Source organism: Diospyros lotus, chromosome 13 (assembly GCF_014633365.1).
Source record: "Diospyros lotus cultivar Yz01 chromosome 13, ASM1463336v1, whole genome shotgun sequence".
In the NCBI taxonomy this organism is placed as follows: domain Eukaryota; kingdom Viridiplantae; phylum Streptophyta; class Magnoliopsida; order Ericales; family Ebenaceae; genus Diospyros; species Diospyros lotus.
The window spans coordinates 6,500,034-6,522,677 of NC_068350.1; the positions used below are offsets into that span (position 1 = coordinate 6,500,034).

At 35.3% G+C, this 22,644-nt stretch overlaps 4 protein-coding genes across 8 annotated transcripts; 2 read left to right on the top strand and 2 right to left on the bottom strand.

Annotated features, from left to right (window-relative positions):
- Positions 1-693: 693 nt before the first annotated feature.
- On the top strand, positions 694-6,468 carry LOC127789243 (uncharacterized). 2 transcript variants are annotated; one of them, XM_052318082.1, is made up of 4 exons: positions 694-1,155; positions 1,414-1,568; positions 5,907-5,963; positions 6,068-6,468. In XM_052318082.1, exons 2-4 carry the CDS (start codon positions 1,482-1,484, stop codon positions 6,275-6,277), a joined length of 354 nt encoding a protein of 117 aa, XP_052174042.1. In that variant the 5' UTR covers positions 694-1,155; positions 1,414-1,481; the 3' UTR covers positions 6,278-6,468. The 2 variants fall into 2 exon arrangements, with proteins under 2 accessions (XP_052174042.1, XP_052174041.1); XM_052318081.1 differs by lacking the exon at positions 1,414-1,568 and having other exon boundaries at positions 696-1,155.
- Positions 6,469-8,487: 2,019 nt separating this feature from the next.
- LOC127787982 (uncharacterized) lies at positions 8,488-11,781 on the bottom strand. Of its 3 annotated transcripts, none has more exons than XM_052316098.1 (4): positions 11,613-11,781; positions 10,806-10,917; positions 9,213-9,284; positions 8,488-9,066 (listed from the first exon to the last, which is right to left on the bottom strand). In XM_052316098.1, the coding sequence occupies exons 1-4, from the start codon at positions 11,735-11,737 to the stop codon at positions 8,989-8,991; spliced, it is 387 nt and encodes a 128-aa protein (XP_052172058.1). In that variant the 5' UTR covers positions 11,738-11,781; the 3' UTR covers positions 8,488-8,988. The 3 variants fall into 3 exon arrangements, with proteins under 3 accessions (XP_052172058.1, XP_052172059.1, XP_052172061.1); XM_052316099.1 differs by having other exon boundaries at positions 9,187-9,284; XM_052316101.1 differs by lacking the exon at positions 9,213-9,284.
- A 3,065-nt stretch (positions 11,782-14,846) lies between these two features.
- LOC127788276 (uncharacterized) lies at positions 14,847-15,771 on the bottom strand. The gene has a single exon (XM_052316400.1). It carries the CDS (start codon positions 15,632-15,634, stop codon positions 15,164-15,166), a length of 471 nt encoding a protein of 156 aa, XP_052172360.1. The 5' UTR covers positions 15,635-15,771; the 3' UTR covers positions 14,847-15,163.
- Positions 15,772-19,146: 3,375 nt separating this feature from the next.
- Positions 19,147-21,468, top strand: LOC127787851 (60S ribosomal protein L12). Of its 2 annotated transcripts, none has more exons than XM_052315892.1 (2): positions 19,147-19,736; positions 21,454-21,468. In XM_052315892.1, the coding sequence occupies exon 1, from the start codon at positions 19,223-19,225 to the stop codon at positions 19,721-19,723; it is 501 nt and encodes a 166-aa protein (XP_052171852.1). In that variant the 5' UTR covers positions 19,147-19,222; the 3' UTR covers positions 19,724-19,736; positions 21,454-21,468. The 2 variants fall into 2 exon arrangements, with proteins under 2 accessions (XP_052171852.1, XP_052171850.1); XM_052315890.1 differs by lacking the exon at positions 21,454-21,468 and adding an exon at positions 20,329-20,738.
- The last annotated feature ends 1,176 nt before the right edge of the window (positions 21,469-22,644 follow it).

Consider the following 22,644-nt stretch of genomic DNA (forward strand, 5'->3'; position numbering starts at 1 on the left):
TTATAGCATATCTCAAACATTGTAATATACTTTTGAAAAAGTGTCTAAACATTTGAAAGAATGCTAAATATAATTCTTATTTTAGAATATAATTATAACTTGTAAATTTGTCCATGTTAATTTGTTTTGAGATCAATTCCCATCATTTGATTCTCATATACCCATTTTGGTGATACATATGGGAGTGTTCGGTCTAAGCACTCTGTGCTCTTTTATCCTCACTTAAGTGGTAATGTATGTATAATCAAAATTGTCTTGATATATTTTCATCACTAATTAGCAATTCAACGTAATAATCATCGACTCTTAGTTTTTTTTTAGAGTTCCACAACTCCTATATAGATCTCAAAAAAACTCCTAAATTTGATATAAAATTGTTAGATTCTTAGATATTACATGAAAATGGCCAACTAGTGAAAAGAAGATACAAGAGTTCGCTAGCTAGCTTTCAATAGGACATCAAATTATCCACGATGAAAAGTGTGAGCGTAAGGCCCGACTTCGGCCCAAGAGGAGCCAAGCCCTGGGGCTCCAAACTCTCTCTCTCTCTTTTTTACAATGACTATCGGTTTCTTTTTTTAGGTCGACTCCAACAGTCTTCTTTATTTTTTTATTATTTATTATATTATAAATAATTCATTTATTATTTTAATTTTATCTTTAAAATCGTGTCAACTCCAACAACACTCTCTATTTAGTTTCTTTAACTACTCGTTCGTTCTGCTTGTTCTCGTCGTAGCCCACCGTGGAGTGGAGTCGCTCCTGCTCGTCGCAGCCTCTCTTGGTCTCTACAACCATTGGATCTGACGGTCGATTTGTCTTCCACTGCACCTGCACCTGCACCTCTCTTCTGTGGCCGATGTCGTCTTCTGCTCGCCAGAAATTTAAATTTGGCGATGACGAGGGCTGTTGGAGTTGGAATTTTGGGGTTCCTTTGCCAAATTTGATGATGGATTTAGCAATCTGTTCGAGTTAGCCGGAATCGAGCTTGCCCCCTTCTCATCCATTCATGATCAAGAACTTGCGTCAATCACGCACCTTCCTTCCATGGCAGCAGCGTCTCTCCCGTCTTGCAAGATTTATATAGTAGCTGATCCTTCTCGCTCTCTCTCTCTCGACTTCGTCTTCGGTGCTGTGAGTCGCCGAGATTCGCAGGTAAGAATGAAGCCCTGTACTGTCATTTCGTCGATTCAATTCTGTGTGGGGTTCACCATGGCCAAGATTGTTAGTATCTTGGTTCGCGGCTTTGATTCCCCTTGCTCTCTTTCGGTTCGAACTCGTTTTCTAGGTTGGTTGGGACTCTCGGATGCCAGATCCGATCCTGCTTCGTCTTCTTCTTCTTCTTCTTCTTCTGCTTCATCTTCTTCTTCTTCCTCGCGATGGAACCCTAACCTCACCTCCCTGTTTTGCTAGAACCCCCGTCCCTAATCCCTGTTGGCCAAAGCCCCAAACAGCAAAAGGTCGTGGCTTGGCGGCTTCCGATGAGAAGTGGTCAGAAGCCACTGCCGTCGGCCCGACACTCCCTCCCCCAGCACCCACGCGCACTGCTCGCCTTGGCTGCCAAACCGGTAAATTTAATATACACTTAAATTTTAAATTATTTATTAATTAAATTTTAAATTATTATTATTTATTTGTTGAATTTTATTGAACATGAATCATTCATTATTCGTTATAATTTTATTAGATCTTGCAAACAAAAATACATACCTGGATAACGAAATCCGACATGATAAGGGTAAATTTAATACTCACTGAAGTTTAAAAATATAACTATTTATTCACTGAAATTTAAATTGTTACTATTTGTTTATTGAACTTTGCTTATGTCAACCATCCATCACCTGTTACATTACTGTGTGATTCTGAAACACTCGTTACATCATCGTCTGATCTTGGGATTACTGCTCTTATGCGGTTCTCCTGTACTTATGCTCTTGATTTCGCAAGGGAAGGTAAATAGCGGGATGTGCCTCGGGGAAACCAAGGTTTGAACTCGCAACTCATTAGGATGACACCAACATATTACGACCCGTCTTTTGCCAGGGAACTATGCCCTGGGATATCACCGTCTGATCTTGAAACATATTAAAATCTTCTTATATGCATTTGAGATCACTTACTTCTCAAATTAAAAGTCAAAAACTAAACCAATGATTCAAATTAAAAAAGTTATTGATGCAAACTAAAAGTAAAAAAAAAGTGTGCTTAGATTTTTTACCTTCATTACAAATCAAAAGTTACGATTTTTGTAATCAATTTTTAGCTCTTGGTCTCATTATTGAATATATTTTTGTGAATTTCATTGTTCGTAATAGAGGTAAAAATCTAAACAGACTCTTTTTTTGCTTTTAGTTTGCATCAATAGTTTTTTTAACTTGAATCATTAATTTAGTTTTTAGCTTCTAGTTTAAGAAGCAAGTGATTTCAAATGCATACAAGAAATTTTTAATATGTTTCAACATTAGACGATTATGTAACGAGTGTTTTAAGATCAGACAGTAATGTAACGAGTGATGGATGGTTGATGTTGAGTAAAATTCAGTGAACAAGTAGTAACAATTCAAAATTCAGTGAGTAAAAAATTACATTTTTAAAGTTCATTGAATGTATATTAAATTTATCCATGTCACGTCGGATTCCATTAGCCACGTTAGCATTTTTCGTTTGTAAGATTTGACAAATTTATAACGAGTGATTGATGGTTGACGTTCAACAAAGTTCAGTGAGTAAATAATAACAATTTAAAGTTTAGTAAGTAAATAGTTACAATTTTAAAGTTCAATGAGTGTATATTAATTTTACCGCCTGCCAAATCTTCCAAACCCAAAAATTAATTTTGGATGTTTGGTTGGTTGGTACAAACCTAATCCAATCCTTGCCCCTTGGATAGGCTGCACCTAATTTGCTCCAAATTATTTCAGAATTATTTAATTCCCAAATTGATGAAAGGATAATTGGGATAGCCAATTCTAATGGTTATCTAATTTCCAATTTATTTAGATTAATGCTTATGATATTTTTATTTGTCTAATCCCCAATTTATTTGAATTAATTGAGGATATTCTTAGTTGTCTAATCCCCAATTTTTTTGGATTAGCTTATAAAACCCCAAGTTTATTTACTTCCTAGATAGATGTATATTATCCTTTGTTAGTTAAATTTAATGGTCACCCAATTCTTATTTTAATTTGGTGGCTAAACCAAACGCAACTTGGGTCAAGTCCAATCTTATTTCAAATCGAGCCCAAGTTTATTTTTAAAAGACTCAAACTTAATTGGTAAAGCTTAATCCTCACATTTTATTAAAGTCCAACATGTTTTCTTAAAAGGCCTAGCATTAGAATTATATTCATCTCATTCTGTTTGTCTTTGTGCTCGTTTCATTTGTGGTCCGTTAGACAATTATAATAGACGTTTTAGGTCGTTGGGAATATTTTAGTTCTTACACTTTTTTTTAGTCAATTGTCATGTTACTTTAATAATTTTGTTAAATAATTTCGACACAACCCAATCAAGAGATAATTGAGGAAATTTCAAGTCTAATACAACACTATAAATGAGTAATTTGTATTATAGTGACATTTGTTGCATTCATATTGCTAATCATCCTTGTATTCTTGACATATTATCACGATGGTATTTCTTTAAATTGTATTTGGAGAAATAGAATCCATGTTGATCTATGCATGTTGACACATTTGATTTCATTTCCTTTAATTTGCATTTGGAAAAAATATAATCCATGTTGCCTTCACCTGCACATATTGATATACTTATATTTGATACATTGTATGCGACACTTCTAATACTAAATGGTAGTATAAATGCATTATAAATGGAGTAATTAGTTAGAACATTGTATTATTAATTACAGTAAAAGTTAGTCGTTGGTGCGCCATGTATACAATAAGGTGAGAACTGGTCCACCATTATTAGCGTGAGTGGTTTTGCCATCATGTTCAAATCACGAGAGAATTATTCTATTAAAGTAGATTTTGTGAGTGAGAGTTGTTTCGCCCTTAAAGTTAATGAAATATATGAATTCTGGTTCTAATTTGTTTACTTCTAAAGATGCGTGTTTATTCGTGATCTCCTATATATGTTGTCTTAATTACTACTTGGCATGATAAGACATGACAATTTATCTTTTGATGCATTCATTTTATAAACCCTTCCTAATTATAATACTCTTTATTTCTCATTAAGTTAGCTATAGACCTACCCCTTAACATTTGCAGATTTGTAAGTTGGCATTAGCCCTGGCAATAAGGATCGTGGTAGATGATTTTAACTGCATAGATCTTAAACACGCTCTGGGCAACAACACATTTGGTATACTTCACTGGACTTGCATGAAAAGTTTGATGTCTCCTCTTGTATGTTTTAATTAATTTTGGACAATGTAATCAGATGATGAATTTCGGGCCATTCGACACTTTATTTTTTCCAAAATAATGGTTATGGAATTTTTCGCTATTAACTTGTAAAATAAAATGTTTAAATGATATATGGTAAATGATATAGTGTAAAGTTTACTATTTCCTATTGGAGTTTCCGGTTTCTTAGAGAGTAGTGTTCGGAATTTGGGGCGTGTCGACAGTGGGAGGGGAAAGAAATGAAAATGGAAACTAAAAACATAAAATTCCTTTTAGAGTTTTCAAAATTTTGAAATGAAAAGGTAATCAAAAGTTTTGAATACTGAAACGAAGAACCTAACTCCATTGTAAGTTTGAAGTGTCAAAACAGTGAAAAACGAACAAAGAAAACAGGATGCTCCTTAGTGGATGTCTAGTCCTGGTATAAGGTAGGAGGATGGTGGCTCCATCCAATACTTTTAAAACATCTTTATTAATTTGTTTTGTTGTTGGTTTCCTTACCTTAATTACCTTATGCAAATGGATTTAATTTGATTTTAGATTATAGTTATCCTTTATCTCTCTAGGGCTGCCTTAAGATCAATTCTTCCCTTCGGTTTGCCTTGCCTAACGTATTCATTTAGGTGTTGCCACATGTGAATGCTGCTGGGTTTGAGGACAATAATAATTGTTGGTAGTTATACACAGCACAAGAAATAGCAAACATATGCATGGACTCTAATTGAAATGATTACGTACGGCTGGAGATAAAAGTGAAAGGGAACCCCAAAGAAGCGCATAATTCTATATGCAAGGAGTTTCCTTAAAACTGATGTTTTCTCCGGCTCAACTACCCATTAGCAGTAGAAGCATAGTGTACCTTTTATGGAAAGTTTCCTTATATTAAGGATGAATGAACCATGAAGTGCTTCTCCAGATTTAATAATGCGTAATCATCCGTTAAAGCGAGCAAATAGGGAGGAAACAAACACGTGATGACCTGCTGCTGGTTTCTTGGTAACTGCCGTCAACAGTACTCAAATTCACTCTCCATATATAGCTAACACAATTTGCATGCAACCATCCTCTCTCTCTCTCTCTCTCTCTCTCTCTCTCGCATGTATATATATGTGTGTGTCCTGCGATATGTCGAACATCTTATATATCAGAGAGAGAGATCGATCAAAGAGAGAGAATGTCAAATGAAGAAATTGAAGAGAAGCAATACAAATATGCAAGAAAATATAAGAAGATGGTGAAACAGGTGGCTCATAAATTGGGTTTTGTTTCTTCTTTTCTTTCTTCCTTTCTTTTCTATCTGTGTGAAGCTTAATTGTATATATTGTGTCCATGATTCATCTGGGTTATAGAAGGACGAAATCTCTCCCTCAATCTTGTGCATCTAATTTGCTCATCTCACTGAATTTTCACTTTCATTATAATTATTTTATTTATTTATATATACATATGCATGCATGCACTATATATATATATGAATCATCATCAATAAATTGGATTCTCAACGACAAATATATTTATCTTTTTCAGTTTGATGAGCTAATAGACATCGTGGATTCTTTAACCTCGAAACTCAGGAGAGGGAAGGTATCTTCCAAATATGAAATTAATATTCTTTTGAACTTATCAGTGTCATATCACTCTCTCTGTTGAATAACTTTTAATCTCTATTTGTGTATTAATGTATGTAGAACCCAAGAGAGAGAAAATCCGCTCGTCCCGTGGAAGCAAGCAAAAGCAAGGCGGCGGCGGCGGCGGCTACTACTGGTGATCAGACTAAAGAGGAAGAGAAAAACAGCTCAAACCCTGCTGGCATGATTCTTCAAGGGGAGAATGATCACAACTTGTTAGTGCAGACTGTGACAAGGCATCTGGAAGATTTGAGAGATGACAGTCCTTGAAGTTCTGATTGCAAAGTTGACAGATATAAAATATGGATCTTTCTTTTGGTTCAGGGACTCTGGGAAGAATATTGTGTTGGGTTCTGAATGAAGTATAGAAAAAATATTGTACTGGTGATAATTTACTATATGATTTTGGTTATGGTCATTAGTATCCTATCAAATGATCAATAAATTAAATGCTTATTATGTGGATCTCTATTTTAATTACTTTACTTGCATTCTAATTAGATGAAGTGGCAAGACTTGATAAAAATCAGGAAAGACTTATATGGCCATCTACTGAGGTGAAGAAGAAGAAGAAGAAGAAGAGGCCCCAAATTGAAAAGGCTAGGGTTTTATTCTTTGGACTTTTACAACAAAAAAAAAGAAAAAGGAAAATGAGCAATTGAATAAAAAATAAAGAAACCACCAAAACTTGAAAAAAATAAAGATTTAGGAGAACGGCAACAATAAAAGGATAATGGCGAGGGTTGCAACTTTAACGAAACAACAGATAAGTCTAAGAGTATCTCCAATGGAACACCAAATTTGGTGGTCATCGCCGATTTGGCACAAAATATATTCCAATAAATACACTAATTTGATGTTGTGCACAAACTTAAATTACTAAATTTGGTGTTGAATGAATAGTATAATACCGCTTTTTAGTTTTATTTCCAATTTTGTCACTCTTACTATAACTTCAAAACAAATTATTTTCTTTATATCGTTTATTACTTTTATTATATTTGTATATTTTGATTAATAATTAAAAATATAAATTAAATTTTTATAAAAAATATATACCAATAGAAATATTTTATTAAGATCTATAAAATGAGTATAATATTGAATATATTTTAAAATATTTAATATATATTATAAATACCGTGTTAATATAAAATAAACTAATTTTGTTTATGTGTATGAAAGTTTTTTATTTCAATAATTACTTGATAGAAAGAAAATATTCTTAATGTAAAAACTCAATAATATAATAAAAAATAATAACATTTTCAATAACTTAAAAATTACAAATACATGATAAAATAAAAAAAATAACATGGCTTAAAAATAAAATGCTTTCGATATTTAGTTGACAAAATGAGATGGATAAATAATTAGGTGAATAAACAATTAGTTTGATAAAATTTAACTGAAAATAATTAATTAAAAAATTAGTTAGAAAATTAATTAGAATAACATATTTTGTAAAAAAAAATAAAAAATTATGACAGTAATTATTAATTTTTTTATAAAATGTGACTAATTATTTTTAATAATATTATACTAAGTTAAATAAATAAATTAATATTGATTAAATAATTATTTATAAAATATTTTTTAAAGATGCCTTTGTGAACACAAATTTGATATTGAAAAATTTGGTGTAAAACTAAAGTTTGACACCAAAATGGTGTCAAATTTGGTGCCCAACATTGGAGGAGATGCTCTAAGGTGATGGGGACAATTTAATTGTGTAATTTAGAATAATCAGGTCCACTTATAAGAATGATTCTCATTTTAAATTTAAAATTTATTAAAAGCGATAAGTGAATGTGGGCATTCTATTTATTTAAGCCTAAAGTGAATAACTCTATTTTTAAAATACAAATTAAAAATTGCTAAGTTATTCCGAGAGGTTATTTTATGACTTTTTTTTTATTTTTAAACAACAATGAATAAAATTCAAAGCATGTTAGATGAGTCTGATTTGTGGTGCCAAGCTAGAAATAAAAAGGGAATTTTAATCTCAATCAATTACTACCATTAACATAGAAATGCAAGACCATACCATTGGCAATATTGGCCTCTTGGGTCATCATATTTGTTGGAATTTGTGAATTAATTAAAAGTCTTAATTAGGTTTAGGATAGTCTAAACAGTTAGAAAATTTTAAATTGCATATAAATTGAAGTACATATACTTCACTCGAGGAAGTTTATAACTTGGCTTCATCCAGAAAAATTAATATCGCATATCCATATATAACATGTTGCATTAATGAACTGCATAACTTATGATGTATTATATTTCTGTTTCTTCTTTATTTCATTCGCTGTTTCAATGGTTGTTAATTTTTCTAAGTGTCGTGAATCAAGTTCGTGGAGAATTTTTTGATTTATGTAGAATTGTGGCTTTTTATGGGTTCTTTTCACAAATTGATTCGTGATTGAAAGACGATTAATCTTTAGGTTTTAATGATTAATTACAAAACTAATGAAACATAAGCTAACAAATTCTATGCTGAAATACTCTTGAAAGCACAAGTTTTCAAAGTCATGTAATAAAGTTAAACAAATAGTAGACTGCATGACAGAGAGTGCAATCCCAAACATAAAAGGTTGAAATCTTTCTATGCCAAAAAAGAGAGAAGAGAAGTGAAATGAAAAGGAAGAAAAAACGAAATCACTGTGATCATACAGCCAAATTCTTCTCTTTCTTCTTTTTCAATCAATTCTGGTATGTAATATGTACTACCACCGCCACTTTCTCCCAGGTGCTCACTTTCTTACAAACATATCGTATGGCACAACACCACAATAGGAAAGAAACTGTCAGTATTGTCAGCTCACCACCATCTGTGCTCAGGCTCAAAGCCTCAAATTGGCAAGAAGCTGCCAATTAAAGATGCGCTCCCAAAATATAGCGCCTTGTAACATCAATTTGATTAATCCAACAACGGGCAATATTGGACTTCAAGAGACAGCTACTGTATCAATGTATTATCATCCATTGCACTTCAATTTCTCAGCTTCAAGTTGTTGTTTCAAGGACTCTAGCCGCTCAAGCAAGCCCATATTCTCCTGGTTAGTGAAAATGATTACTAATTCAATTAATATGGACCTGGTGAATGGAACAAGTCTTGCTACACGTTCAATGGCATCTTAAAATGAAGAAAACAAGGCCAAAAAGAATATTCAAACCCTAAAACACAGGTTTTGGATTCCACCTTCTGCAATATTTCCAATTTCTTGTTAACGTTAGTAGCATCTTCCGCCTTCCTCTCTAAAGATTCCTTCATCTGTCGCAAATAATCAATTCATGAGGTAACATATACATCAACTTAAAGTGGAAGGGAAGAAACATCTAGATGTTATTATCTATCAGCCTTCCCAAATCAGATGAGATATTAGGTTGACAAATTACATCGCTAGGCAGAAGCACAACTTATTTGTGAGTTAAGGTCAGATAGAGTACAATCTCAATATACAAAAATTCATACGCCTGCATGTGCGTGTGCGTGTGTGTGTGTGTGTGAGAGAGAGAGAGAGAGAGAGAGAGAGTTGTAGCTAAGTTTCACTAAAAAAAAGTTGAATCTTTTCTCCTCATTCTCTTTTACCACCGGTGAGTCACTAGCAGCAAAGATCAACCCATTGAAGTAAGCAATATTTTCAGATGTAGCTTTACTATAGAAGTTATTGGACAAGTTAATACCCACTTGGATAAGTTTAGTGTATGTTTGGCATTATTGAAAAATTTCTTATGTTGTAAAAATCACTTTCAAGAAAAACAGTTTAGCATTTTGCCAGATTATCAAAAAAAAAATTTATCGCTGTTATGTATTTGGCCAGCAATTGAAAATAGTGATTTAACAATAAAATTACCAAAACATTTATTGAAAAATGTGTTTATGTAGTTAAAACTATTTAGTAACTGTAATATTTGCAATATTAAAAGTTGAGTGTTGACTGTGGATTATTTTGTTGAAAATAATTTATTTTCTACTTCTGTTTTTACTTCACAACAGAAGTTCCTAATATTTGTTTCTGTTTCACTACAAAAAACAACTTTGTTGTCAATAAAAGTGTATTTTTTTTAAAAATTTGGCCAAATATCACCAAAAAGACTCAGATTCGCTTTTATTTATTAAAAAAAAACTTTTTTGGCTTCTCACTGCACGGCAAATGATCAAAAAACAAGCTGTTAATAATTGTTCAATAAAAAGGAGGAGCAAATACCAGATACTAATTCAGTGTTGCATTCCAATCTAAAAATAAAAAAAGAAAAATTAAGTGTTGCATGCATGATCAGTGGATAAAATAGACAAATTCTTTAGGCACACTGAAGTGTGCAAAAAAGCCTTGAAAATACTAACATAATCACTTAGCATAAAATTGGAAACATCTATAGGTGAGAATGAGATAAATCATACTTTCTTTCTATCATTCAAATCAGTAACAACTGAATGCCAAAGTCTGAGATAATGAAACGAATTTTGACTGCCCCAACCAACAAGTCGACATAATCAAGCAATCACCTTACACTTCAAGCAAACAACTGGATACCCATTCAGTAAGTGTGCTAGACGTTCAAGAATAGAGGTATTACCATTGGTTAAGAAGACAAAAGAAAGTAAAAGGTGAAAATTCTTCCCCAATCCCCGCAGACCAAGTTAACATTCATATAATTAACAAAGTAAGAATCTCACAGTAGATTTGAAATACAGCAGGCTTGCATGCATGCCAATGTCAAATGCAGCTTTTGATCCTAGTCATAAATTATTATAATGCTGGTTGAACAGTTGTGAATGGAATGTGCTTACCTCAATTAGTTCTTTAGAACATCTGCTAGAATTCTCAGCCTCCTTATCATATCTCAATCTCCACTCTGCCGATTCGTCCATTGCCTCCCTGTTAGCAAGATCAAACTGTCTTCTGCAAAATGTCAGCAAGTATAAACCATTACTTTCGAATTGGCTAATGGCTACTATGAAGTAGACCTTGATGGTACAACATAAACCCAATATACATGCACAGTTTGTTGTTAAATGACAATTTTGATCTCAAACAGATAAAAACCCAAATAGATCTGCTCTTTCCCCTCTAAGTGCAAATAACTTGCATGTGATTGAATTTATAAAACAAAAAATAAAAACAAAATAAAAAATAAAAAATAGCCGAAAGAAATATAACATATGGAATTGAATTGCTTACAGGCACATCCCGGAGAAATACCCTTTCTTTTCTACATACGAAGATGGCATGTAAGCAAATCCAGAGAAATCAATATTAAAAGAAAGAATCGGAAAACAAACTTTAAAGAATTTTACAGCTAAATTCTGTAAAAAAGAAGGATTTGACACATTCAATTTGATTTCCTTTTCGTGTTACGCAGGCCTAATTATACAAAAAGTGCAGATTCGAAATCAAGTGTTTGGTTACCGAGCAAACTTAATATAATCATTTTCCAGCGGCTCGGTTTCAAAACCAACACAAATTAAGCACGTAATTCGCATATTCTCAGCGCCAATAGATGAAAATTAAGTAGCTCAGCGCGAACAGAAAAGGAAAACGAACAGAGCCTGAACAAAGGGATGCCTGAACCGGCGAGCAAGAAAAGAAGAGAAAACCTCAGTAATTCGGCTTCGCCGGAGGAAATTCTGTAATCGATGGACCAAAGCCTGAAGGAGATGGCGATGCCCAGTAGCATTACCACACCCAACCCAATCAAGATTTGCCTTCTTCCGCCCCTCATTCCCGCTGCACACAACTCCCTCTCCCTCTCTCTATCTCTCTATCTATCTCTCTACAAGTACGACTGAACTATCTGTGATCGTACATATTTGTATGTATTGGGTTTACGGAGTCCAATGGGCCATCAGATATTTCAGCCCATTAAGTCCAGCCCCGCCCGATTTGACATCTACGACGAAGAGTAAATTACATTCCACGTCCCTTTAAATTTTTAAAATTATAACCAGACTTGAAAAAATTATTAAAAATTTTATGTAATTTTTAAAACTTCAAGAGCATAAGAGTATTTTTATATTTATATGATCCAACTTAAAACATATCTAGTACAATTTACTTAAACAAAATTATATTTTATTTTTGTTTCATGCCCACAATTCAAAAAGGTAGAATAATCCCAACAAAATAACAATTTTATAATATTATTAAGAAAGGACTTCACTTAAAAGCATTGTTTTAAAAATCGAACCGAATTGGCCGATTGGACCGGTTTAATCAAGAGTCGGTGGCCTATCCAATTCGGTTTGACATAGAAAGTCAAATCTCCTTTAACCCAGTCAGACCGGTGAACCGGGAATCGGGTTGACCTCGATTTTTTTCACCCTCTCACTTATTTTTAAATTTTTAATTCTTAATTAATTCTTTAATAACATATATAATAATTATATATTATAAAATATTAGTTGTATATTAGTTAATAATAGCATTTCCCATAATAATATATAGAATATTAGTATTTTAAATATATATTTAATATATATATTATTTAATTATAAAATATATATATGATATCATCCGGTCGGACCATTCCGGTCTAACCGATCGGACCAACTGACCTGTGACCCAATTAATAGGCCGATTCACTCTCTGGTCTGGTTTTTAAAACATTGCTTAAAAGAGTAAATTAAATTTTTGTATAAGTATACCTTACAACAATAATATTAAGAATAATGACTAATGTCAGTATCATTAGTTATATATCGCATTCTCGTTAAAGAAGATACTACGCAGAAAAGATAATGACACATGATTTTCTTAATCTTCTTCAATGAAAAAACGTCACATAACTGATTAATTGATAACACTATCATTAGTCATAACTAGGGACGGATTTGGAGGAGGACTGACCCAGATCCATAGGTCATTTTAGCTCTCCTCCTCTCAAATAGACTAGATCTACAAGGCAGATTTGAGGGAGAGCTGCACCCGTGCCTGTTCCCCTTAAATTTGTCCTTAATCATGATTCTTATCATTATTCCATTAATCATAAGCTAACAATAATTAAAAATTCCCGCCCTCAGATAGCAATGGCTTTGAATTGTAGAAGAATGGATGGGTGATTCATTCCAAGGATGGAGATGGATCCAATTGGATAACTAGTAAAGTCTGTTAAGAATGGGATAAAGAATACAAGATTAACGTCAATTTTAATTTACAGAATAGTGCTGACAAGCAAGCAAGCATATTCCAGGGCAAACAAGGGGCGTGTTTGTTTGGCCAACGTTACGTAAGGTACAGGAAAAGTGCCAAGCGTATATGTATAAATATATCATAAAATACAGGAGCCATTGCCATCACGGCCACGCCACGCATGTAAAGCCCAATTTCCCTTCGCCTACAATACTAAATTATTGCCATAAAATCATAGGACCCAAAGCCAAACTTAAACTTGAAGAGGCCATAGAACAGAACAGGGTATAACACTGACTTTGGTTTCTAAAATAATGGGCTTCACTCACAACGCTATTTTTATAAAATACCAACTTTTGAGGTAATTCATTTCCCTCCATCCATCTATTAGAACCTAAATATATAAAATGGTAAGGTGGGGGGCCCCATGGTTGGAGTTCAGTTATATTCTTACGCAACGTAATCTGACGGGACAAGCCCACATGGAATCAATCACAACCCATGGGCCCCGGCCCATGAAATCGGACGGCGGCCAGCGGTTTTTTTACAACATTGGTTTTACAAATTAAGTTACCCAATTGAGGTCTTATTATTATTATATATAAAAAAGGAAAGTCATCAAAATGACATGACAATGATATTTTGTAATTGTAACCCATTTTAATGAATTTTTCATTTTATGGAATGATCATGACCTCAAGAAGAATACTAAAGTGCACTCAATGCATATGAGTGCAATTAATCTACATATTCAAAGATGACCAAGGTCTAGTCACGCCACTTAATAACGTTATTAGATTTAATATATGAGATGATATGATCAAATATTAACAATTATTATTAAGCATATATATATATGCCAGTTCATACTGGAAGTATTTTTCCATATTTACATGGGAGAAGAGATGGGTTGAAAGGCAAACAAATTAAGACGATGGGAAGTCAAATGGGTTGGGCAGCCTACCTCATATGCTTTCCTTGACCAAAATGTCCCCAACAATGTAAGAAACCAAACAATCCTTCCTGTTAATCCCAACAAACAACAAAGAAAAACCAACAAACAACCCATCATATATACGTCTACATGTATATTTCTATCGTTGATTATTAAGATTTAATTATTTTTATTATTAATATTAAGAGTAATAATTAATAACGATATTATTAATCATGTGTCATATTTTTATTGAAAAAGATACGTTTGATAAAAGAGACAACGACACATATTCTCATAATATTATTTAAATTTTTATCGTTTGACTCATCTTTATTGTCATTTAGTTTCAAAAAATAAAAAAATATCCCATCTAAGAATACTTTTTTTTTTTATTATGAATTTGTAGCACTTTAATATTTTGTGTTTATAATAATATTTTAAATTAAAATACAATTCCGTACAATGATAAATGAAATGATAAGGTCTAGGGTGTAGGTGAAATCTAGACTATGAAGTTTGCTTCAAGAATTGTTCTAGCCAGGCAGCTGCTGCTGGGCCATAGCTCTCTCTTACCTACTACCCCTACAACCTCCTCTGATCTTCTTCCTCAATCCACCGTCATATGACTATCCTTACCAAAGCTTCATCAACATGAATGATGTCACTCTCTCTCTCTCTCGCTCTTCTCTTTTCCACGCCATTATCGATCCCATATTTTCTGAACTGTACTGTAATGTAATGTAATGTTTTGCTAAACAAAAACACAGAGAGCAACGCGCGGGAGAAGGATTTATTAATTTCTCCATATGAGAACTCCAAAACGAGTCAGATTTTACAAGCAAGAAACTAACATGGATCCTCCGAATCAGACTCACAAACCCAGAAAGACCAGAGGATCTCGCAGTACAAAGATTATATATGTATATAGACATATGCGACGACTAGCAATTAAACAGACGATAAGCTATATGTCTAGCTAGCTAGCTAGGTTAACCATTGCCAAAACCCAAAAATTTGAAACCAGTTCTAGAACTGATCACCGTCGATCGTCTTCTCTTTCTAAGTTAATTATTATTATTATTATTAATCCTCGAAGCCAGTTTGCTTCCAAATGGCGTTTCTCACCCTGCTCAAGTCCCGGCCCTTGAGCGTCCGCCCGACGCCTTCATGCACCGACAACGACGCCATTCTTGTCCTCGCCAAGTACTCGTGCGGCGGAATCACCATCCCGTCCTCATCGTCCTCGACGTCGTTGCCACCGCCGCCGTTCTCAGCCAGCCTCCGCCGGTTCTCTCCCCGCAGGATCTTTGACCAGTCGGGGATGTTCACCGGCAGGGAAGACGTCGCCTTGGGCACCAGCCGATCAATGGCCGCGCTGCTCCTCCGGCAGCCAGCCGGCTTTTTCTTGGAGCTGGGCACCGGTTTCGTCTTGGAATCGGGCGTGACGGCGAACTCGTTGGATTTCCAGACCTCGGAATCGTCGAACTCGAACTGGGTGTCGGAGGTGATTGTTGGGGATGGGTTGCTGGCGAAGAAGTAGCTCCTGGTGGCCATTATTAATGGAGGGGTGGCAGTTTCTCGAGTGGAGCCGGGTTCAACAACCGTTTGGGGGATCGCTCATTGTCGATCGCTAGGACTTATATAATAATGGTAATGGAAGGCGTTTGGATAAGCTCTCTTTCTGGATTTTGTGATCCGCCATGAAATTAACACAAAACGTATTATAAAACGAGGGGAAGACGACTAAGACTAGGATCCAGTGTGGGAGTCCTCATCATACGTAGCTGTGCATTAGCTTAGCAGCTATGGATCAAATAATTATAAGCGCTGGTTGTGTTTGTTGTTTGGTGGCATAAAGCTGGATCTATTTTTAGTTGGGAGTAAGTGTTATTACTAGTGAGTATTCATTCATGCATATTAACATATATAACACTTTTTACCTATTATATTCTTACTAATTCAGTCTACCCCATCACCTAAATACTCTTATTATTTGATAATTATAGGTAGTAACCATGAAATAAAGAGTTTTGATCTCATTATTTATTTAATTCTTTTAACATAATCACTTAGTAAGGTGAGTCTCACCTTATTATATTTAAATTATTATATTAATATTATTTAATATAAATTAAGTAACGTTAGTTAAGAGATTAAAATTAATAAAGTAATTAATTTTAAAATTAAGTAATATAATGGCCAATATGTTCTCAATAAATTAGCGATACAAAATTAAATCGTCACGAACGCAACTCTCATGGTGTGGTCGGTTGCACCGAAACGCGGCTCCATAGCAGCGGCCAGCCGAGGCCGGAGAGAATGACACGTTGGATGGAGGGAATTTGCAAATACTCAAATATTTTACGGAAAATAAAAATTAGAAAGGTAGACGGATTAGCCATGGGGAGTTTATCCATCTTAGCACGGATGGACAGGTGGACCAATCGGAGCGTCTCGGCCTCAACCCGCATAACGTGAAATTCATGGGGCGGGTCCCACCGCCTATCACCGACCGGGTCAGGACCCGATCGTCCTTATCGAGACACGTCATTCGCGAGACTTTCTCACACTGTATATCAGTTTTTGTCCCTTCTGATGTTGGGCCAGCATCCAGTGCACCCGGTCTCACCTCCACTCTTTCATACTATGTGGGGTCCCCATGGTTAATAATTTTTCTATTTTGAACCTGAGACACAAAAATATGTCACAATTATTACGAGATAGTTAATTAAATCTCGGCCCCTAAAAAGCATCAAATGATTCCACAGGCTTCGATGCATCCAAATGGAAGGCCGAAGCAACAATGTCGTCCAATTATTGTTTCCATGATATAATATAACACTGATATGCTACATCTAGATGGTGTGATTGGGCCCTTTAGAATAATAATATATATGTAACTATCAACTCTACTATTGTTGCAGTAATATGATTTGCTAATTGAACTAATAATTGTATTTAATTAAGGTTAAAGCATCTTACTCCATTATGACTCATCCATGGCTTAAAATATTCCATGGTTAAAGTTGGATTAGGAGTCTAACAATGCTTTTTCCACGCTTACCCTTCGAAATCAATTGGGTTGATTAAAGAATCTTAGCACCATTTTTGTTCCTTATTATTTTTTTTCATATGGGTGGACGTGACAAAAATGAATATGTAATTAATATTATAATAGGGTGTATTTTTTTGTTATAGTTTTGAATTTAAAATAGCTCGTAAGAGCATATTTGGTACATTGATTTCTAATCTATTTTAAAAAGTTCATCTAATAATCTTAATTTTAAGATATAACAATATATATTAAATATCAATCTCATTACTTAAAAGTAACTCTATTAATTCTTCTTTACTAATCATCTCTATTTATGACAAGGGCAGATCCAAAAAGCTTCTATGTTGTAGAATATTAAAATAAAACACCCACTCCCACATATATATATATAAACAAATAGACCTATAGGCTCAATTTCGCTCTACTCCTCCTATTGAGTATTGATGGTTACCTAACACAATTATTCTCCAAGACCCTAAATGTTGAAGACAAGTGCATATATTTAACCAAGTGTGAATTAACAAGCTAGGTTGGTTGATTAAGATTGATGGGTACTGCTTTAGGGGGCAGATGTTTTTTAATGGCTAAGGAAGTGATTCATTATTGTGATGTGTCAGCAGAGAGAGGGTGTAGCTTGCCAGGGGTGACAAAGAAATTTAGGGTAAGCTATAGGGTTCATTAATAATTACTTGGATTTGGTGAGTTATGAAATAGGATATATATATAGCCTCAAGTAATGTGCTGTGCCCTGCTAACATTAATGCAATAGCTATTAGATAAGTTGGATAAAAGGTTGAGAGAATCACTCCTACTACTGTACAGATTTGATTATGATAGCTATCCGTAGGAGTGTTTCAAAAAATCATTAGATCACAGTTTCTAATTGAACCGAATTGAATCGGATCCAATCGGTTGATTTTTTTGAATTGACAGTTCGATTTAGTTTGAAAAATTGCTAAATTGCACAGTTCGTGATTTGGCAATTCGATAATTCGATTCAAAATTGAACCTCCTGCATAGAAGATATATAATTTTAAAAATATATATATAATTTATATATTATAAATATAAAAGGGTGAGCGAACGCCGGACCTTCTCTCTCCCCCTTTTTCCCTCAGGTAATCATCAATCAACACCAACCTACTGATGATCCCCACACCGTCGCAAGCTCACAGTAATCAGCACCTCTCTTCTCCGACGCCCATCGACCCATTTTCTTCCTCTTCTCGTCAATCATCGATCGCTGGTATGCTCTCATTCTCACTTTTTGAAACTATGAAAATCAAATTGCACCGAATCGCAAAATGTAGTGTGGTTTGGTTTGATAAAAAAATCAAGCTTGCGGTTTGATTCATTAAGCCAACTCAAAACAAGTTAGACCTAACCGCGAACACCTCTAGCTTTCAGGACATAGATTAAATGATTGAACAAGCGATATACTAGTGTCAGTTCAATGAGTCATGAGTTCAATTCTTGCTCTACGCAGTGAGACAAAGTATCACACCTGTAATTTATCTTCTCTGGTGTATTCGAAGACATAAACACTAACACCACATAAAGACAATCATCCCAAGAGATTTAATTAGTGATAACAAATGTGCCCTGCAAGCAATATAATTATTTTTCATTACATTAGTAACTCTCTACCAAACAAATGTTAAGGATTAAAATTTCAGATTATCGTCTAAATGAGTATGGTAAAATATAAGGTGTATTTACAGAAACAACCTTATCGAGGTCGAGACTGTAATTTTCCACAACAAAAGTGTTTCTTAAATTTATTTCTTCTTTTGGTAGGTAATTTATTTCATATTTTGATTTAATAACTTCCTTAACTGGTTGAATATAGTGTAGTTAATTAATTGGGCTGAGGATTTGAAGTCTTGGGCCATAAAAAATCATACCCACTAAGTAAAAACAAAGCCCAATAACCAAACTCCCCAGCCCAAGGATAATTCAGTCATTCCGACTACATCTGCAGAACCCTAGCCTATATCAACCCTAAACCCCAAACCCCTCACCCTCACCGCCTGTTGGTCGCAACAACTCCAGCTGTCTCTCTCTGATCACCGTTTCGTCGCCTGAAAATGCCGCCGAAGTTCGATCCTACACAGGTCGTAGACGTCTACGTCCGAGTCACAGGCGGTGAAGTCGGCGCGGCGAGTTCGCTTGCTCCCAAAATCGGCCCTCTAGGACTCTCCCCGAAGAAAATCGGTGAAGACATAGCCAAAGAGACGGCCAAGGACTGGAAGGGCCTCCGAGTCACGGTGAAGCTCACCGTCCAGAACCGCCAAGCTAAGGTCTCGGTCGTCCCCTCCGCCGCCGCTCTGGTTATCAAGGCCCTCAAGGAGCCGGAGCGCGACCGCAAGAAGACCAAGAACATCAAGCATACTGGCAATATTTCTCTGGACGATGTGATAGAGATCGCCAGGATCATGAGGCCGAGATCGATGGCGAAGGAACTCGCCGGCACCGTCAAAGAGATCCTAGGCACGTGCGTGTCCGTTGGATGTACGGTCGATGGGAAGGACCCTAAGGATCTGCAGCAGGAGATCACCGACGGTGATGTTGAGATTCCACAGGACTGATTTGGTGATTTTGGTAGGGTTTGTTATGCGATTCTGTTTTTTCGTATATTCGATTTTTGAGAATTGGAGCATTATTGGATGTTGACTTGTTTAACTGGATGTAACGTTTATTGGGATCATAAGTCTTGACGAAATCTTAGTGATAAATTTGCTCATATTTGTGTTGAATATTCACTTCATTAGTTGCGAAATAATCTTTAGTATATCCGTTTTGTGTTACAAGTGAAATGTAGTGATTTTAGTTGACAAAATTTGATGGTGACTCTGCAAAAGAAATTAGCTTTCCATATTGTGCAGAATAACGGTGGATTTGTACCCAATCCTGATGTGGGTTTGAACTTAAAATTGAAGTTAACTGGTACCAAGCTTTTATCCACTAAGTGAGGTTGACAAAATGAATTATAGCCTTTAGTTAAAACTATGCACGGTTTTATTTAATGTAAGACATTCGTAGCTCATATAATATATAAGTATTTCCCATCAATTAGTTCTTGATCGTTCTCTACCTTTCTTGCTAAACACTTGTTTCATTTTTTCCCCTCTCAGCCTCTGTTGGTCTTTCTCTCACATAATCATGTTTTCTTTTCTTTTTTTTGTAATTGTAGGCTGTCTTTATTGCCATGGCCATATTTATCCTTGCAGATTGATTCCCTTTTTGGCTACCCTCAGAGGATATCATTATGGACCATTCGATTTCTGTTTTCTATCTTTCTTCTGTTTCTGGATGGGGATGAGAGAAATCCGGCCACCGAGCGCTTTGCGCGTTATTCATGTTATGTCTTTCCTGGCAATGTTAGCTCACAGTTTAGCCTGTTGGTTTCTCGCTAGCCATTTATGCAACCTCTGTTAACCATAATTGTCAAAGGTGCACTAGGCCCGAGGCGCAGCTTTGTGCGCCTCATCACCACTGAGGTGCAGTGCCATGCTTGAGGCGCTACCTAGGCACATGCCTTGTATGTATAAGTGTATTAAAGGCCTATTTCTCATCTATTCCTCATATTACGTCTTATTACTTGTTGATTTAAATGCATATTCTTATATATTAGTGAGCGACCAACCTAGAGATGGAAAATGGGCTGGCCAGGCCACCAGCCTCCCAGCTCAGCCTGGCCCAATACTGTAGCAACGGGCTGGGCCAGTACTGTAGCAAACGGGCTGGTCCTGGCTGGGCCAGTGCTTGGTGGCCCACGGCCTGGCCCAGCCCACCAAAAATCTTCCAAAAATAATTTTTTGTATTTAATTATGCATTCTGGCTTGCCTTGGCCAGTTTATTAAGAGCCATAGGGCTGTGCTGGCCTCCATTTTTTATTATCCGGCCCTGCCAGGCCCACCTCCTTTGTGAGCCAAATTTGGCCTGGCCCACAAAATGGGTGGGCCAAGTGGGAGGCGGCCCGGCCCAGCCCAGCCCACCCATTTGCCATCTCTAGGCCGAGCTAGCGTTATAAGGATGAGGTCTGCTGGATCTCTCAGCTTGCTGGGACCTTTTGTAGTGATGTTCACTTCGAACTAGTCTCACGGCTAAGTTCTGCTTCATTTTTCTTTTTTCTGATTTCAGTTGCAGTTTAGAGGAAACTAGTTGTAAAGAAACAAATTGTTTTTCACTGCATGCTCTCTCTCTCTCTCTCTCTCTCTTTTTCTCTTTCTCACTCATTTCTTTTGCAATTTAAACAAAATTAATTGTTCTTGCTGATTGTTCTGCTGTATTTCTTTTTTCTTTCTTTTAATTGCAGAGAAATTAGAACGAAGGAACTGTTTTTTTACAGTGTTTTATGCTGTAATTTTTTGCCCCTCTATTATCTTTTGCATTTGAAGAAACTAATTTTTTTTTTCTGAAATAATATTAGTTGTTATTATATGGTTGGTAGTGTCATTAATGGGTATGTATTGAAAAAAAAAACAGTTTTGAGTATTTTGTAAGCATTTTGAATAAATGTGTCTCGTGTGCATGTGGCCCACACTTCGCCTTGCATCTCACGCCTAGGCCCTTGGCATTAATTGACAACTATGCTGTTAACTTGGGAATATAGAACTTTTTGTTCGGGAAGGGGTAGATTTCTTGTCATTAGAGGTAGCTGATGTTGGTTATACGTTGTGAAACCAATACTGAAGCTAGCAGCATTCATGAAACATGAACCTATTAACGATCATTGTATATAGAACAAGAAGAATTCTGAAGTTTCCTCGCCTCTATTTGGACTTGCTAGTGAAAAATTACTAGGAACAGTGACAGGAAAGCATAAAAGCAAATTATATTGGGAACTTATTATAGTTTGCATGGACAATTCATAACACATTGTGATTCAGGTGTGGAAAACGAGGTCCAAGTCTCTAACCCCTCTTGATTTGCACGAAAACACTTGACTGCCTCCTGTCTCAACAATTGATAGCTATCTCCTGCAACCGTAATGTGAAATATTAACAGATCTATTTGGTAAAATATGATAGTCTGTAGGCTCAGGTTCTTTCTTGGCTATCAAGGGGCACAAACCCATACATTTCAGGTTGGGCTTGTCATACCCATTCCACCCATCTGTAAGCCATGTATCTCATTTGCAAAAAAAAATTACCCACTCATTGTTTATCATATTTGCTAGAGTACCCATGCATAGCATAAGATAATTGCACGTATTTCTTTATGATGTGTTTGGGAGAGCGGTGTGGAATGGAATTAGATAGAAGAAAATTTCCATTGTTTAGAAGGAACATTAATATTGTACTGCAAACAAACTTATAACATTCATATATTTACTTTTAACACGGAAAGGAGGAACTCAATAGGATAGAGACAGACAGGAGGCCCATTGGATGAGAAAGTATTTGCATTTGAATCAGAGGAGTGAGTGATTATGTTTTTCTATGAAAACAAGAAATATGTTTACTAGTACTAGGCAATTTTTGACAAAAGCTATAAAATAAAAAAA

What these genes read in the sequence shown, in the direction of transcription:
- LOC127789243 (XM_052318081.1), top strand. Translation starts at nt 1,048, where the DNA reads ATGGCAGCAGCGTCTCTCCCGTCTTGCAAGATTTATATAGTAGCTGAT. An exon ending in TGAGTCGCCGAGATTCGCAG is followed by an intron (nt 1,156 to 5,906) that starts GTAAGAATGAAG and finishes TATCTTTTTCAG; the next exon opens with TTTGATGAGCTAATAGACAT. An exon ending in CGAAACTCAGGAGAGGGAAG is followed by an intron (nt 5,964 to 6,067) that starts GTATCTTCCAAA and finishes TAATGTATGTAG; the next exon opens with AACCCAAGAGAGAGAAAATC.
- LOC127787851 (XM_052315892.1), top strand. Translation starts at nt 19,223, where the DNA reads ATGCCGCCGAAGTTCGATCCTACACAGGTCGTAGACGTCTACGTCCGA.
- LOC127788276 (XM_052316400.1), bottom strand. Translation starts at nt 15,634, where the DNA reads ATGGCCACCAGGAGCTACTTCTTCGCCAGCAACCCATCCCCAACAATC.
- LOC127787982 (XM_052316098.1), bottom strand. Translation starts at nt 11,737, where the DNA reads ATGAGGGGCGGAAGAAGGCAAATCTTGATTGGGTTGGGTGTGGTAATG. An exon ending in GGCGAAGCCGAATTACTGAG is followed by an intron (nt 10,918 to 11,612) that starts GTTTTCTCTTCT and finishes GACATTTTGCAG; the next exon opens with AAGACAGTTTGATCTTGCTA. An exon ending in AATTGGAAATATTGCAGAAG is followed by an intron (nt 9,067 to 9,212) that starts GTGGAATCCAAA and finishes TTCACTAACCAG; the next exon opens with GAGAATATGGGCTTGCTTGA.